Source organism: Amphiprion ocellaris, chromosome 21 (assembly GCF_022539595.1).
Source record: "Amphiprion ocellaris isolate individual 3 ecotype Okinawa chromosome 21, ASM2253959v1, whole genome shotgun sequence".
NCBI classification, from domain to species: domain Eukaryota; kingdom Metazoa; phylum Chordata; class Actinopteri; family Pomacentridae; genus Amphiprion; species Amphiprion ocellaris.
Window position 1 is genome coordinate 13,978,060 of NC_072786.1, and position 14,709 is coordinate 13,992,768.

Here is a 14,709-nt window from a genome sequence, read left to right on the forward strand (position 1 = left end):
GTAAACTCCCAACAATAACAAATAATCTGGATCAAACATTAGATCAGAGCAGCGAAATGGAGGTTTATTCACCCAAAACTTCTCGAATCTGGCTGTAGCAACTGGACAGTCAATTTGCAGGTTGATAAATCACATGCACAATGAGGGATGCCTAAATAGAGTTTTCTCCTCCAGGTATCTCCTATTACTTGACTGGCAGTACTTTGTATGTAGATACAGTAATATTTACCAAGGATTGGTGACCCATCACAACTGAGTGTATAATGGCAATGATATAAAAGAACAAACAAAAAAAACTGCAATTATTACGGATCAGCCACATCCACTTAATAGGTTTAGTATCAGTGCCAATATAAGCCTGATGGTTCAAAGTGTCTGTCTTCTCTGTTTGAGAAGCTGCTGTGGATTCAGTTCAATTCATTTTTTTTTATATAGCACCGATTCACAACCTAAGTCTTCGCAAGGCATTCCACATAGGAAGGTCAAGACCTTGTATTTTTAGATCATAGCGAACAAACCACCAAATCCAACAATTCCGTTTGAGCATGCACTTTGCCAAAGCGGGATGAGAAAAACTCCTTTTCAACAGGAAGAAACTTATGGCTGGTGAGGCGAGAGTAAAGGATAACAGAGAGAAATAGACACAAGAGAACAATAAGCACTGGGAAGATGTTGGACGGTGAAAACCCACAAATCAGAAATGTGCAGCTCCGGAGCCAGAGAGAGAATTTCAAAATTCAGTTTCCAGACTGATAATCTAGGGCACTGGGAGGTAGTTTAGTATCGTAAGCATTTAAATGTATACATACCATTCACCATCAGCAAACTTGGCTATGCAGTAGTCCCCACGGCGTGCAGAGTAAGATCCTTCCACGGGCGGCTGGGCAGCGATCTCTGCTCTCATGGTCTCCATCAGACTCTCCAACTGGCCTCCTGATGGAAACAGACATGGGTGAGAACTATAATTTATTTCACAATTCTAGTGTGATTACAGTTTTTGTTCATTTCTGCAGATTGCATTTAATTACATCACTGTGACCCATTTTTCTTTCACTTCAACACTGATGTGTTTGCTGTCTTTCCTCTATTACAAATTAATTTACAATATGCGCTTCATTTCTCCATAGAGAAGCAGTTGAATGTTGGACTACGATGTGTAAAATGGATCTACAATTCCATTTAATTCTCTACACAGAATTGTCTCTACGGAGCTGCAAGTACTTAGCTTTCATTTGCATGTTGGCCTGTATGTGATTGACAGGGGCAGATTCCTGAGGCGGCAGCAGAAAACGAGCACACTTCTATCTAACCCCATGCAGAGCTCCTAAATAGTACTTGAATATAAATGAAATAAAGACTGATGCAGCTTTGCAAGGCATGAGTTGGCTTCTTGTGTGTGGACACAGACAGAACTGTTCTGAGGGTGGTTTGTGCTGTTTGTAACTGAATGGGATGCAAGTCCTAATAATTATTCTGCCTTTTGTTATGAATGAATTAATTACATTATTGCATGCTTTAGCATAATAAGACACTCAAGTTCAAGTTAAATTGACTCACTGCCTTGGAGGAGATATTTAATGCATTAGTTCAAATGTACAAAAACAATACAAATCCATCTTGGTGGAACAAAAGAAAACTCATAAAGAGCTTTATGTTGGGATGAAAAAGCATTATTTAAAATTACCATATTGTGCCTTTTTCAGCAAATTAATCAAAGTTTCATGTTTCCCCAGAATGTGTCTTTCAATTTTTCAGCTCGAAATACTACAAAGATAGTTTAGTCTTCTAAACAGGCTGTTTCAGTGTCTGTAGCTTTAAATACTGCTGAGCTATTGTCCATGCCCCCTTCAGGAAGAAGACTGTCTATGTCTGACAGCATGACACAAAACAGCTGACCACATGGAAGCCAACACAGACTTGTAATTAGTGTATGAGACTAGGACTTTCTATTGCTTCGAATTTTCCCTCTGAGCGATCACTTGCAATATCACCACATTCACAGAACAGTCGTTTTTAACTTGTGTATGGTGAATTTGTCTGCCAGCATTGTGGCGAAAAAATAATAGTTTAGCAGTGCAGCACAGCAGCTTGGAAAAGGCTATGTGACTGCTTGTGACTCTAAGGCTTCCACAAACTCTGAATTTTTCTCAGCATTACACTTTCCACAGAACTGTAACCTGTGAGCATACGATCTAAGCTAATGGTACCATAGGAGCATCAGGAGGAATCCACTGGACTTCTCTTGTAGGTTTTGAAGATGTTTCACCTCTTATCCATGAGGTTTCTTCAGTTCTAACTGACTAATGAGGCGTTACAGAAGTCACATGGCTAATGGCCCATTAACATGCTTCCGGGTGTGAATATTTGTGAAAACAGGTGGTCCACCAAAAAGACAGCAATCATGGTGATGTGGCTGCCAGTTTACACAACAAAGGATGTGAATCTGCCAAGTCAGGTGTGACTCAGGATGTTAACAATGGCGAAACTTTCTGCGTTATAGTTGCTTGACAAGTGGTGTCATAAGCCCCCTCCTCTGTTTAGAGATGGCTGCTTCAATTTGACATAGATGGCTTCCTTCATCCTCTCTCAAACCATCTGTTTTCTCTGTCCAAAATGTGGACATTGCCGTCTTCAAAGGAATGTTCTTGATCCTTCAGATGCAGGTGAACTGCTGAGTCTTATCCTGAGGAGCTGCTCTCCTGTGTTGAGCCATGCGCTTGTGAAGCTGTTGTTTATTCTCCCTTAGGTACAAGTCTGTGCACTCTTCCCTGCATTGGACTGCATATACAACATTGCTCCGCTTGTGTGTTGGAGATTTATCCTTGGGGTGAACCAGTCTTTGTTTTAGACTGTTGCTGGGTCTAAAGTGCACCAGGATGTTATGTTTGGAGAAAATCCTCCTGAGTTTTTCGGATACTCCAGCTACATATGGTACGACAATGTTGTTCCTCCTGATTTCTTTGCTGTTTGTTGTGGTGTTGTGTCTCCTAGATCTTTTTGCAGATTTGATGAAGCCCAGTGCTTTAAGGTTCTGATCACCCTCAATTTATGTTCCAGTGGATGGTGGGAAACAAACAGCAGATATTGGTCTATAGGTGTAGGTTTCCTGTAGACTTCAATGTTGAAGCCTTCATTCTCAACACACACCGTGCTTTTCAAAAAGACAGCTGGCCATCCTTCATATCCTCTTGAGTAAACTTAATGTTGCTGTCCATCGAGTTGATGTACTCTCTGAAGGCTTCTACTTCTTGGGCTTTGATTTTGACCCAGGTATCATCCACATATCTGAACCAGCAGCTAATGGTAACGTTGGCCACATTAGCCACAACACATGCTGATACCATGGACTTCTCTATTGTTATGGTGACATTGTCATCTAAAGTAACCCACTGGGCCTTTAGTTCCTTAGATGCTGGGGACGCATGAATACTCCTGTGTTCACTCTCACAGCCAACAGCAGAACGTTTGTTGTGCTTTGGTCGTGGCTGAGATATTTTAGAGTTAGCAGAAGGAGCTCCAGAGTAAATAAATGTGGTGAACTGTGTAGCAGCTGCTCATTTTGAATGTCTCATTTGGAAGCAGCAGACTGAGGGGACAGGTAAGTTTGACCAAGATGACTACTTGTTCCTCAGATGGACTGTATCACCCTCAGTGGCTTGTGAAGTTGTGGGGGTCTTCAGGAATGGCAGACAAGAAAACATCAAAAATAATCTGTTTTTTATTGCTGCTAGCCCTTTAGCATCATGCAGATTATGCAGGTTTGACGCTGTTGGAGAAACTGAGCTTTGAATAAAGCAGGCCAGCTCTCTCACTGGGTCTTTATGGCTTATCAAGCCGTTGTATCATGCACGGCAGACTTATTCAAGGCGAGAATGAGGCTGTCGATACGGTGAGATTTGGAAAAATCCGATTGCGAGTCTGTGCTTCATGGATCCCATGGCTACAGTAAGTGGCAGCCTGATTTGCATCCATCAGTTGCAATTGGGAAGCTGATTGTGAACACCACTAAGCATGTGCATCTCCAAGAGAGCCACTTTTCTGGTGTTTGTGTAATATGCATGATATATTTGTTTGTGTATTGCTGAATATGTTTATGCACACATGCCTATTAGTGTTTGCGAGTGGCTGCGTGTTTGTGTGTGTAGTCATGTAAAGTGTGTGGCAGCAATTACAGCAGCTAGTTTAGTAAAGTGGCCCACATGAATTTCCATGGTGGTATTTTTAGAGGCCATTTTCACTGATCTGCCACCTGGAGGGGGTTTGTGGGCAGGAGGGCCCAAATTCATGGGTAATGGACCATTTTTAACCACATAAATTCATGAAACCGGGAAGCAAACTGAGGTAAAAACAAAACCCCATTACATGCATTGTACAAATACAAATGTTTGAGATGATAGAAGGATTGTTTCAAAAATAATACCATGACCATTTTTATCAAATACCTTCTTATAACATGCAGTAAACAAACAAACCAGAAAAAAATCAACTTTCTTTTGCCTTTAAAATTAAAATTATACAGTCCCTTCAGTCAGGGGAATACATTTTCAGCAACCAAGAAGAAAAATAATAATAAAAAAAACTTAAAAATCACTTTTTGGACCACCCTTTGAGCTGGTTCACTTGAATTTGTTGCTGATTGTTTGCCGTAGTGTGTTTTAGCTGTCAATCATAGTCTGCCAATCCACACAGGAGTCTGACTATTTACAAAATATAAGAAACATGCCACTTACCCATCACTGACTGAAAACAGAACTTAGGAAATGATAGAACCTGCTAGACCCACGGAGTCAACTTAAACTTTAAATAAGCTAAATGTAGGATTGTACTGGCTCTATAATGACGAACCGTTTAGCTCGCTGGTCGAGCAGGATTTAGTTACAGAGAAAGTAAGCTACCAAAGAACACGAGTTAGGGTCGGCTTAGAGCAATGTGGCGACGCTGCTAGCTCTGATGCACTGACCGTGAGACTCACGCAATTGACACTTTCCACATGCTCTCACGTCACATGTCTATTTTCTCATGCCGTGAAAAAATTAATTCATAACTGTTAACATCACAGTGTGATTCAAGGACACTGACAGCACACAGAGAGAGCACAGCACAGCGGTGAGTCAGAACATTGGCTCTACACAATGTTTTCATTAATATAAATTATGTTCTGGTCTGGTCTGTTGTACTGTATACTGTTCTTGATGCATTTAAATTTTTTTTAAAAATCAAACCCTCAGTCTAACTATTCTAGACTAGTTCCGGTGCTGTTTCCTGACTACACCCTCTGGATGAAAAGCAGTTTCTGGATGTAGGCTGTAGGCTAATTTTTCACTGCAATATAAAGTCCTGCACCTCTATGGAAACAACACTACGACAACTAGAAGAACTGACATAGTTGTATGTGCAGTGTAACAAACTGATATGAATATGCTGGAATTTTTAAAATAATAATAATGAAAGAACCTGGAATCAATATGTACACCATTTTTCCAAAAGCCCACAGATCTTACAGATGCTGGAAAAAGCAAAAGTGACACTACATATTATAGATATTGTACTACTTATATTTTTTAATTTGTTTCTCTAGCTGTCTTCTATCTGCTCAGAGTTAAACATGACCTGCAGTTCATCCCAATTCAGCCAAAAAGATACTACTGTGTTTGCATTTGACTGTGACAGCTAAATCACTAATGGCTTTAAAGTTGCGCTTTTTACAGAATCTGGTGTAAAGAGTTTCATTAATGGCATTTAAAACAAAGTGATTTTGATGAAATATCACATTTTAAAGCTTGTATTTGGTTACATTTCCTGAGTAAACAGCATTTCACAGATAAATAATTCAAGGACTGTCTGAAAGTTCAAATTCCAACCATTCTTTGTCTTTTTACAGTTTCTTGCTCTAATAATTAGCATCATATTGGTTTTTTTTTTTTTTTTAAAGACAACAAGCCTTTTAAAACCACCAGCAGTTTTTGGGGTTCAGAGTTAAAATTCAAGTGGTAAAGCTTTGTAAAAATGCAGGAACTTTATTTTAAATTACAAAAACGCCTAGACCCTTCAGCAATTATGTATCTTTTAAAGTTTGCTGCTACATTTTAAAATATAACCAGGCATCCATATATGCACACACTATTCAAAGTCATCAAACCAGTAGGGGTTTGCTATATTTCTTCAGAAACAAGATTGGAACCTAATATATTTTTTAAAAATCTGAGTTTTTGAACACATTCAGCACAGCTTGATTTCTTCTGGACAAATGTGTCTACTTGGTCATGCAGGTTTCTTACAGGGATGATTACAGGTTGCAAATATGTTTTGTGCTACAAAGACTTGAGAATGGGAAAGCATGTCTGTTGCAGCAGGCCAGAAAGATATAAAAATCAATCTCAAAGTCATAGTATTGCATCTTTGTATGGAAAACAGTTAATCCCAAGCCTGCAGGCAAGAAGGAAATAACTAATATCTGCCGTATAGAGGACCTCCCCACTGTTACAAAATATTTATGATGGAAAAAATGAGTTATCTCTAAGAAATATGGGAACAGTGGAACTGTTTTCTACTGTCAGTTGAGCAGTAGAAAAGGGAAAGAATTCAAATATGTGCAAACAGTAAGAAAACATTGTGTGCTCTCACACTGCAGAGCCTGTCTCACTGCATCTTTAGTCCAAATGACCAAAATAAATTAAAAATTCAAGCTGCTGCTTGATGCGTCACTGATGCACTTGAAGCATGCCAGCCCTGGGTAAAAACAAGATAGAGGAGAAACACAATTTCTGACCACAAGTTTGTACCAGGTTATGGCAGCAACATGTTTTCTCCCACTAAACTGTATTCTTACGTGCAAAATAAACGCAGCCAGCGCGTCCGTCGGTGAGCAAAATTAGTAAGTTCTGCTTACTATGCATGTTACTATCAAACAAACAGCTTGGATGCAAGCGCTGCACGTACCTTTCTACTTCTGTACTGCTGCTGTGAGTTGTCATTAACACCTAATATTATTTATGCTGCTGGAGAACAAGAAAATATAAATAATGATGCTGTTTTCCCACGGTTATCTGCGCTGAGGCAGGCAGGCAGCTGCCAACCAACAGCAGACAGGAAACCTTCATTTGCATGATGTCAAATGTGCAGAAAAACACCAAGGAGGGATAGAAAGGGATTTAGAGAGTGAAGGGAAAGCTGGGAGGCTCAGTTTGATTGGGTCAGGGCGGGGGGGTGTCCAAACACCTCTTTGGCCGCCCACTGCTACACTGATAGCTGATAAATGCACTGAGTGGAAAAAGAGCATAAATCCACACATAAACACACACCAAACAGACGCATCCTCAGCGTTTTGTAGAGAAAGCAGTTTTTAGTAAACACGTCAGATGAATTGCTTCCCAAGCCCTTGCATCATAGGCAAAAACACACACACACACACACACACACACACACACACACACACACACACACACACACACACACACACACACAGGTGGTGTGGTTGCATCATTATCCTCCAGCTTTGCCACAGTGGCTCGGTGCAGAATTACCAGAGTGGCAGTGGACTACAGCAGTCACAGTCAGCCACCTCTTTGATTTATTAATCTAATTAAAAAAAGTTAGTGTGTGTCGCCCTGCCTGGTGTGTATGTGTGTGTATTTAATTGAAAATGCTTTATTCATGTACATTGTATTTACAATATTGAGTAACAGGACGGACTATTCACCTTCGTTTCTTGTTAGATGATGACCGGCCACTACATCTCTGCTCATTACAAGTTTCATCACTGCAGTTCATGATTCATTTGTGCATTTTTGGCTAAAGAAATGTGCATCTGATACGTAAAAAAACTCACACGCACAAAAATGTATCTACAATAAGGTGCTGATGGGCTTTTTACAGTCTGTCACTTTTATTTTCTCTGCTGCACTGCTGTTTGGTACTGCATGGCTGAGAGTTCTCTTTCCTGCTGTCTGGGGGGGAAAATTAACCCTCCATGTTTTCTATAACAACTACTTTATGGGTTTATTTTGTGGTCTGGAAAGGCATAGAGGAGTCTATATAGGTGCTGAATGGGGTTATACAGTCAAAGGGCACTGACAAGGCAGTGTCATGGATCAACAATTTTAATAAGCTGATTTATGATTGGCTTTGACCCATAGATTCACTCCAATTACTTCCAAGTCAGGTCCAGTCACACTTTTACAACAAATCCATGTCCAAGTTCACTGGCTGATATGAAATCTTGGTATTTTTTTGCCTTAAGAAAGTGTGAAAAAGTGTAGAAAAGGTATGTTTGCTGTTGTGTTGTCACAATGTCTTTTTGTAATTTGGTTAATGATTGCAATTTATTTTAAAACCTATTCTTTTCTTCACTTTCAAGTCCTGATTCATACACTATAGTCAGTCCATATGTCCTACTCTGCAGGATCATTGACCCTCCAAACTCAAACGCTGACAGCGGGATTGAGAGGCATGTTAACTTCAAGCAAATTGCCAATATTACACTATTAGAGCCTGAAGCCAGAAACTGTATAAACACAGAGAAACATCAGATGTTGAACTTTTCCACTGCCTTTGTTCTACTCATCTGTGACATTTCTGTTCGGATGAAAAACTTAAAAAGATCTATTGAAGCCAATCGCTTCATTTGTCTTTTTTAAGAAAAATTCACCAAAATAAATTATTTGCACTCATAAGACTGAGTAAAAATGGAAAAATTCTCTGAGCCTCAGCACAACTGAGAAGCAATGAGAGAGTCAGCTGCAACCAATAGTCACATGGAAAAAATTCTGGGATTTTTGGATTGGCCAAGCTTGAACTGCAGGCTGTGTTTACAGAGAGCCAATAGGAGACAAGTATGGAAACAAACAAACAAAAAAATAGTAAAATACAGTTGTGCTTATAAGTTTACTGACAGAATTTGTAAAATATGTACCATTCTTGAATGAAAACATGAATTGATTGCAGGTTTTCATTTTTTGTAAAGTAAATAATCAAAGAAGATCTACATGTGTTTCGTTATTTGCTTGTGTGACATTCTGCGCAAAAGATGTGCAAGTTCTCACTACTTCTAGCCGTAGATGTGCAGTTTCTATATAGGTGCAGGACTTTATATTGCAGGGAGCAATGAGAACACAGTTGAAAAAATGTGACAAGAGCAAAAAAACACCCAGAAACTGAGGGGGTTCAGAGGGTTAATATGAGGAGTTAAATATAATACATCCTTATTTAGAAGGTGTTTTTTTTTTTGCATCACACTGACAGCTTTAGCCTTGACTTGTTTCCAGCAGTACCCTGACAGAGTAGTAAACTGACAGCTTTTAATTCATAAATCTTTCTTCCCTGTGTGCTCCTGAGTATTTTATAATGTGTATTTCCATGTCTGCGGACTGCAAGATGTCTGATTTAGTATGCAGAGTGCAACTCATGTATTATCATTACTCTGTGTTGGGATTTAAAGGTCTAATTAGATGTGCAGGCTTCTTGGATCGTGGATTATCAGAAGCACTTCATCCATGTGTCCACGTTTAAGTCCAGGCTTGCCTACAGAAAATCTTCATCATGCAAATCACAACACAAAGAAATATGCAGGAAAATCAAGCATGTGCAAGGAATCACACTTACAAAAATAACAATGAAGCCTCTGACTGTATTCAGTGTAGAAGAAAACTCAGATGAACTGTACGTGCTGCAGGTGAGTACAGAGAGAAACAATCGTCCATCTGGTGTGAATTGAGCAAACCCTTATGCAAGTGCAGCATCCCAGTGAAATTCTCAATGAATAGAAACAGTCACATTAGAAAGGAAGTACGGTTTGGACGCACTGCATTACAGAGGCAGATTCCTATTTAATGTTGGCATAAAGACAACCAAATATCTGCGTGCAGAAGGGGTAAACCATGTCAAGCGTGAGTGCTCATTTTGTGTTGAAGGGAGAGCCAAAGCGATGATCCAAAAAGCAGCCAAACCACTGACTGTGTTTGATGCTGGCCAATTTCTTTCTGTCTTCATCTCTTTATTCCGCTGTTTTTTTTTCCCTCCCTCATTCTGTAATTTGTTTATACACCATTATAGCTGCAGCTGTTTGTAAATCATATATAATTACATTTTGAATGCCCAGTGCATAGCGAGGGAGCGATTAGGCTTTAAAACAAGAAAACAATGGAGAAGGTGAGATAGAGAGAGGGGGGAGAGAGAGAAAGGGGGAGGAGGGAGAAAGCCTGACAATGGTTTTACAGGTTGGTTATGATGGTATTTGATTATTTTGTGGCACACGGTGTGTGAGCAGAGACAAGGGGGGAACAAAAAGCCAATGAAAACAGTGAATCAAGTGCCCTTTCACTACGCTTCCCAAGGCTCCACTGAATTCTATTAAGCTGTTTACGAAAGCCATTAAACCACGGAAGGGTAAATAATCACAATATGACAGAGGCACAGTGCAAGAGAGCAATGGTTGTTTATGAAAGCATTCTAATTTCCTGGTTTACAAGAATGAAGGAATTAGGAGTCAAAGTGGAGTGCATCTATGAAAAGGACACCTGCCAGCGAAACAAGCGACTGGAGAGGATCGGAAACATAAACCGAGCAATAATCGACTATAATTTATGAAGGAAAGTGGAAGCCAGTATCCAGAGAGGACAGAATCGAACAGAAGGTAACACACAAATATATTTTTTTGCATCAGCATTCTTGCTCATCTCAATGCAGAGCCTTTGTTGTGCGTCCTGCCTGGCTCGCATGGTGCATCATCAACCATCTGAGAGATTCACAGCCACCGAGCGGAGCTTTGTGCTTTAGCTCACCTGTTAGTTTGGAGTGTTAAATATGCATGAGGTTTGGACAGGCTTCATCCTCTCGGGTAGAAGAATGGCTGTGTTTCAGGACATGCAAGCAACACTTTAAAGGTAAAAGGGTGCAATGACAAAACAACAAAACTCAGCCTTGGTGTAGTACGCACTGGCTTGGGAGGCTTGTAGTGCTGGAAAAGACACAAACGCACAGCTGTTGTGAGTCGAATGCCCCCTGTGGTCGGTCAACATAGAAGCAGCGCCCACCTGAGGATATTTGTACATTTTCTGAAGACAGAGTGTGACAAGAGGGAGCAAAGACAAGAGAAAGGCCGTTTACTCCCTTTCCTGAGTGATGTTTAAAGTAGTGTCAGCATCTGCCGAGCGTTGAAGGAGGCCGCTATAAAAAACAAATGATCCCCCTGCTTGACTAATGCTGCTCCGCTCCTACTAGAGAGGAATATGGATTACATCTCATGCGATACCCCCCCACTACCACCCATTACCCTCTTCTGTTCTACCCTTCCCGGCAGTCTGGAGCCTTTTACAGCAAATTACTGTTTCTGTAATTGGAAAAGCCATCACTGAAAAATCTAAACAGAGAAAGCATCTGTGGCTCTCTTTTAGCATTAGTCTCTCCTGCTCCTCTCTGTGCCACCTGTCGAGCCTCACTGGCTGCAGCTAATGCTCTGATTTGATTGTGAGGAGTCCAAATATACTCATAAGATGACCCTTGTTCCCCAAATGTGAACACATTTGACCAATTTCGAAGAGAACCCATTTGGGCCAGTAAGTGGCTTACCACTGTGAAAAGTGTCATTCAGGCATTCAGCTTTAGGTAATAGACCCAGACGTTGACATTAGTGAAAATACTGCTTGCCAGGATTGAAAAAGAATGTGGACAAAGACGCTTATTTTCTGCCTGAAAATCAAAAGCACCCTGCCTCAAACCGACAGGTGAGCTGACCTTTTAGAAGCTAAGTTGCGTATCTGATTTAATAATGAATGCCTTGGGAAGGGAAGATCATCTTGGCAGGGTCTGACCTCTAAATATTGCATCTGCTGTGGTGGCAGGGAGCTGGGAAAGTGAAAAACAGCAGCGTCGTCTGCTGAGTCTACTGCAACTTTCATTCACCTGCTTGGTTTACTTTGTTCGGAGTAGGTATGTGGTCAAATGGCACCACAACAAGGCTTTGTCCACACTTCAGCTAAATTAAACATGAGACATAAAAGGCAGATAGACAAGGATACATTGGCTACACTCTGGTTGAAAAAAAAAACAAAAAACAGCCTGCTGAGGTATTGAGACACAGTGAAGTCTAATTATTCATATAGTGACAAATTCTAAATAGGCTGAACTTAAAATTAAAACTAATGTGGTATTAAAAACAAGCAGCTTTAACTTGAATATGACAGCGTACACACTGTGAGAACAGCGTAGCAATTAAAGTCATTTCCTCCTAATTTGATGGGGACCATTAAACTGTTCATCATAATCATTAATACAATTGTCACATTTAGCACTTTTTTGCATTCCTTTTGTCTTTTCCCTGAAAGCCGTGTTCATTTTTCCACTCTAAAATTAGTTCATTTACTTCATTGTTTTAATTAGACCGTTCAACTGAGAACTTGCATGATTAACAAAAAAATTCCATTGTCAAATGCTTTTGGGAAAAACGAAGTAGTGTCATAGCACATTGGTGTAGGAGTTAATTATCTCAACCCCTGGCTGACTTTGGCTTGATGCCCACAGAGCCTCAGAAAGATATTTCATCTAAAATGAAAAAGAAATAAATAAGTACTGAATGCAGCCTTGCGACAACCATTTCAAAATGTGCACGCTTGTATTTTTATTAAGCTCCATTCTATAAAGTAATCATCACTTGGCTGCCTTGACATGACATCCAATTAGTGAGCCGCTCACCCTGATCAATATGAAATGCTGTAGTAATTCTCATGTTCTCTTATTGAAATCAACTCCCCGAATAAAGACGAAGCCAACACAGAGAGGGAACAAATGAATAAGTGAATAAGGAAATTCTCCACCAGCACTAAAGAAAACAGACTAATGAATAAATAAAAATGAAACAACAGTGAAAAGTAATGGAATTCAAATTGAAAAAACCGAAAGGCCAAGTTTGAAGTTCGGCCGAAAAGAGAACTGTTCTCTGCCTGCGTTGGTCTATCAGTAGCTTGGTCCAGCATCATTAGGTGATGAACAGCTGCTGTGTGTAAAAGGTAGAAGTGTGAATAATGTGGACGGAGTGGCACCTGGTTGGGGGGAACGACTCCACTCATTATGAGTCTGTATGGGTGCCAGGAAACAAGCGCTAGACAGGATGTACCGCCAACTGCGCTGCAGCTGAGGCTTGGGGTGAGCAGAAAATGTGTGTTTGTCGGTCGAGTCCAGGCCGAGCAACGCAGAACCAGGGAGGTGAGAACTGAGTGAGGTCCAAATCAGGGGGAGGCCACAAGCTAACCCTGCAGGAAAGTTGCCCAGTGATACAATCTGTAGGGCGGAACAACCAGTGCAGACTGGCGCAAACATGGCTGAGTGCTGGAAACAAGTCATACAACAGGAACAAGGTATGCACTCATCAGTCACATAATTGAGACCACTGACAGGTGAAGCGGATAACAATTATCATCTTGCTAGATCGCAGTTCTATTCTTGGAAAACTTTGCTCCAGGCCTTCATATGGCTGCTGCACTGACATTTCATCCACCTGCACATTGTTGTAGGCCGAAAAGACCTCACCAAGGCAACAGTACTCCCCAATAGCAATGACCTCTCCCAGAAGGACCATGTAACATTGCAAAGACCCTTCAGGAATGGCTCAAGGAACATAACAAAGAACCCAAGCCTTTGACCTGATCTGCAAACTCCCCAGATCCCAATCTGACCAAGCATCCATGAAATGTGTCGAAGCAACATTGATCCACGGAGGCTCCACCCTCCAACCGACAGGACCCAAAGGATCCACTGTCAGACCCCACAGGACAACGCAATGCACTGCTTTATAAGCTTTGGTAGATCAGTAGATTTACTGTGGTGGCTGATTGGTGCATTTATGGAAAGCCCAAATGAAGAATGAGTCCCTTCTGTAGCCATGTTCCACTTCCTTAATACATGCCAATAGTATATAATATGTTCCACATGCTAGTTCCAATAGTGTAACATTTCTGTACTTTACAGGTACACAAGAAGGAAAAAATGGTTAATTAACTGACTGAACCCCACAAACTGCCGGAAAATCATGTTATCTTCTAAATTAAATAATTCAATATACACCATTCATCATCTACATACCTCATTTGAAAAAAAATGTCAAAAAATAAAGCATTTGCAATAACCACATTCAGTTAAAAAAAAAAAAAAAAAACCCTCTATGCTCCTTATCAGAATAGAGAATTTATTAGTAGTTTGAACTGCATTATTAGTATTGAACTGCAGGCTGTGTTTACACAGAGCAGATAATGGACAAGTATGGAAATGGATTGAAAATGTAAGTACTAAAATATTGACAGTGACCAGAGCTTTCTTTTTTCCCCACAGTACTGATAAGTCATTTGGACACTTGGAAAAATGCTGTACATGTTTATTCCAGGTTGTTTATTTTTATTTTGGTAAAATGGGGATTCCAAAATAAATAGTTTATTCATTTTTTATGATTTATAGCTTTGTTACATCAAACAGAAGACATTTTTGACTTCTCACTGCTTCTAGTTATGGTTTTGCTGTTTCCATAGAGATGAAGGACTTCATATTACAGTGAAAAATGAGCCTGCAGTCAGTAAAAATGTGACAAGAGCCCAGAAACTACATGGGGTTGAAAGGGGTAAATCATCAATGAAAAGCCTCCATTTGAATTCCCCAATATTGTCTACTAAATCTTGTGAAAAGACCAAAGCCAACAATGCACTGAACAAATACTATCTGCTTATT

The 14,709-nt window shown here is 40.2% G+C and overlaps 1 protein-coding gene across 1 annotated transcript in view; it reads right to left on the reverse strand.

Moving 5' to 3' along the window:
* The window catches only part of snd1 (staphylococcal nuclease and tudor domain containing 1), a 211,730-nt gene that overhangs the window by 30,517 nt on the left and 166,504 nt on the right, over positions 1–14,709 (reverse strand). Inside the window, exon 19 of the mRNA XM_023263234.3 lies at positions 810–933. Coding sequence (XP_023119002.1) covers positions 810–933 — 124 coding nt within the window. The remainder of the gene's footprint in view (positions 1–809; positions 934–14,709) is intronic.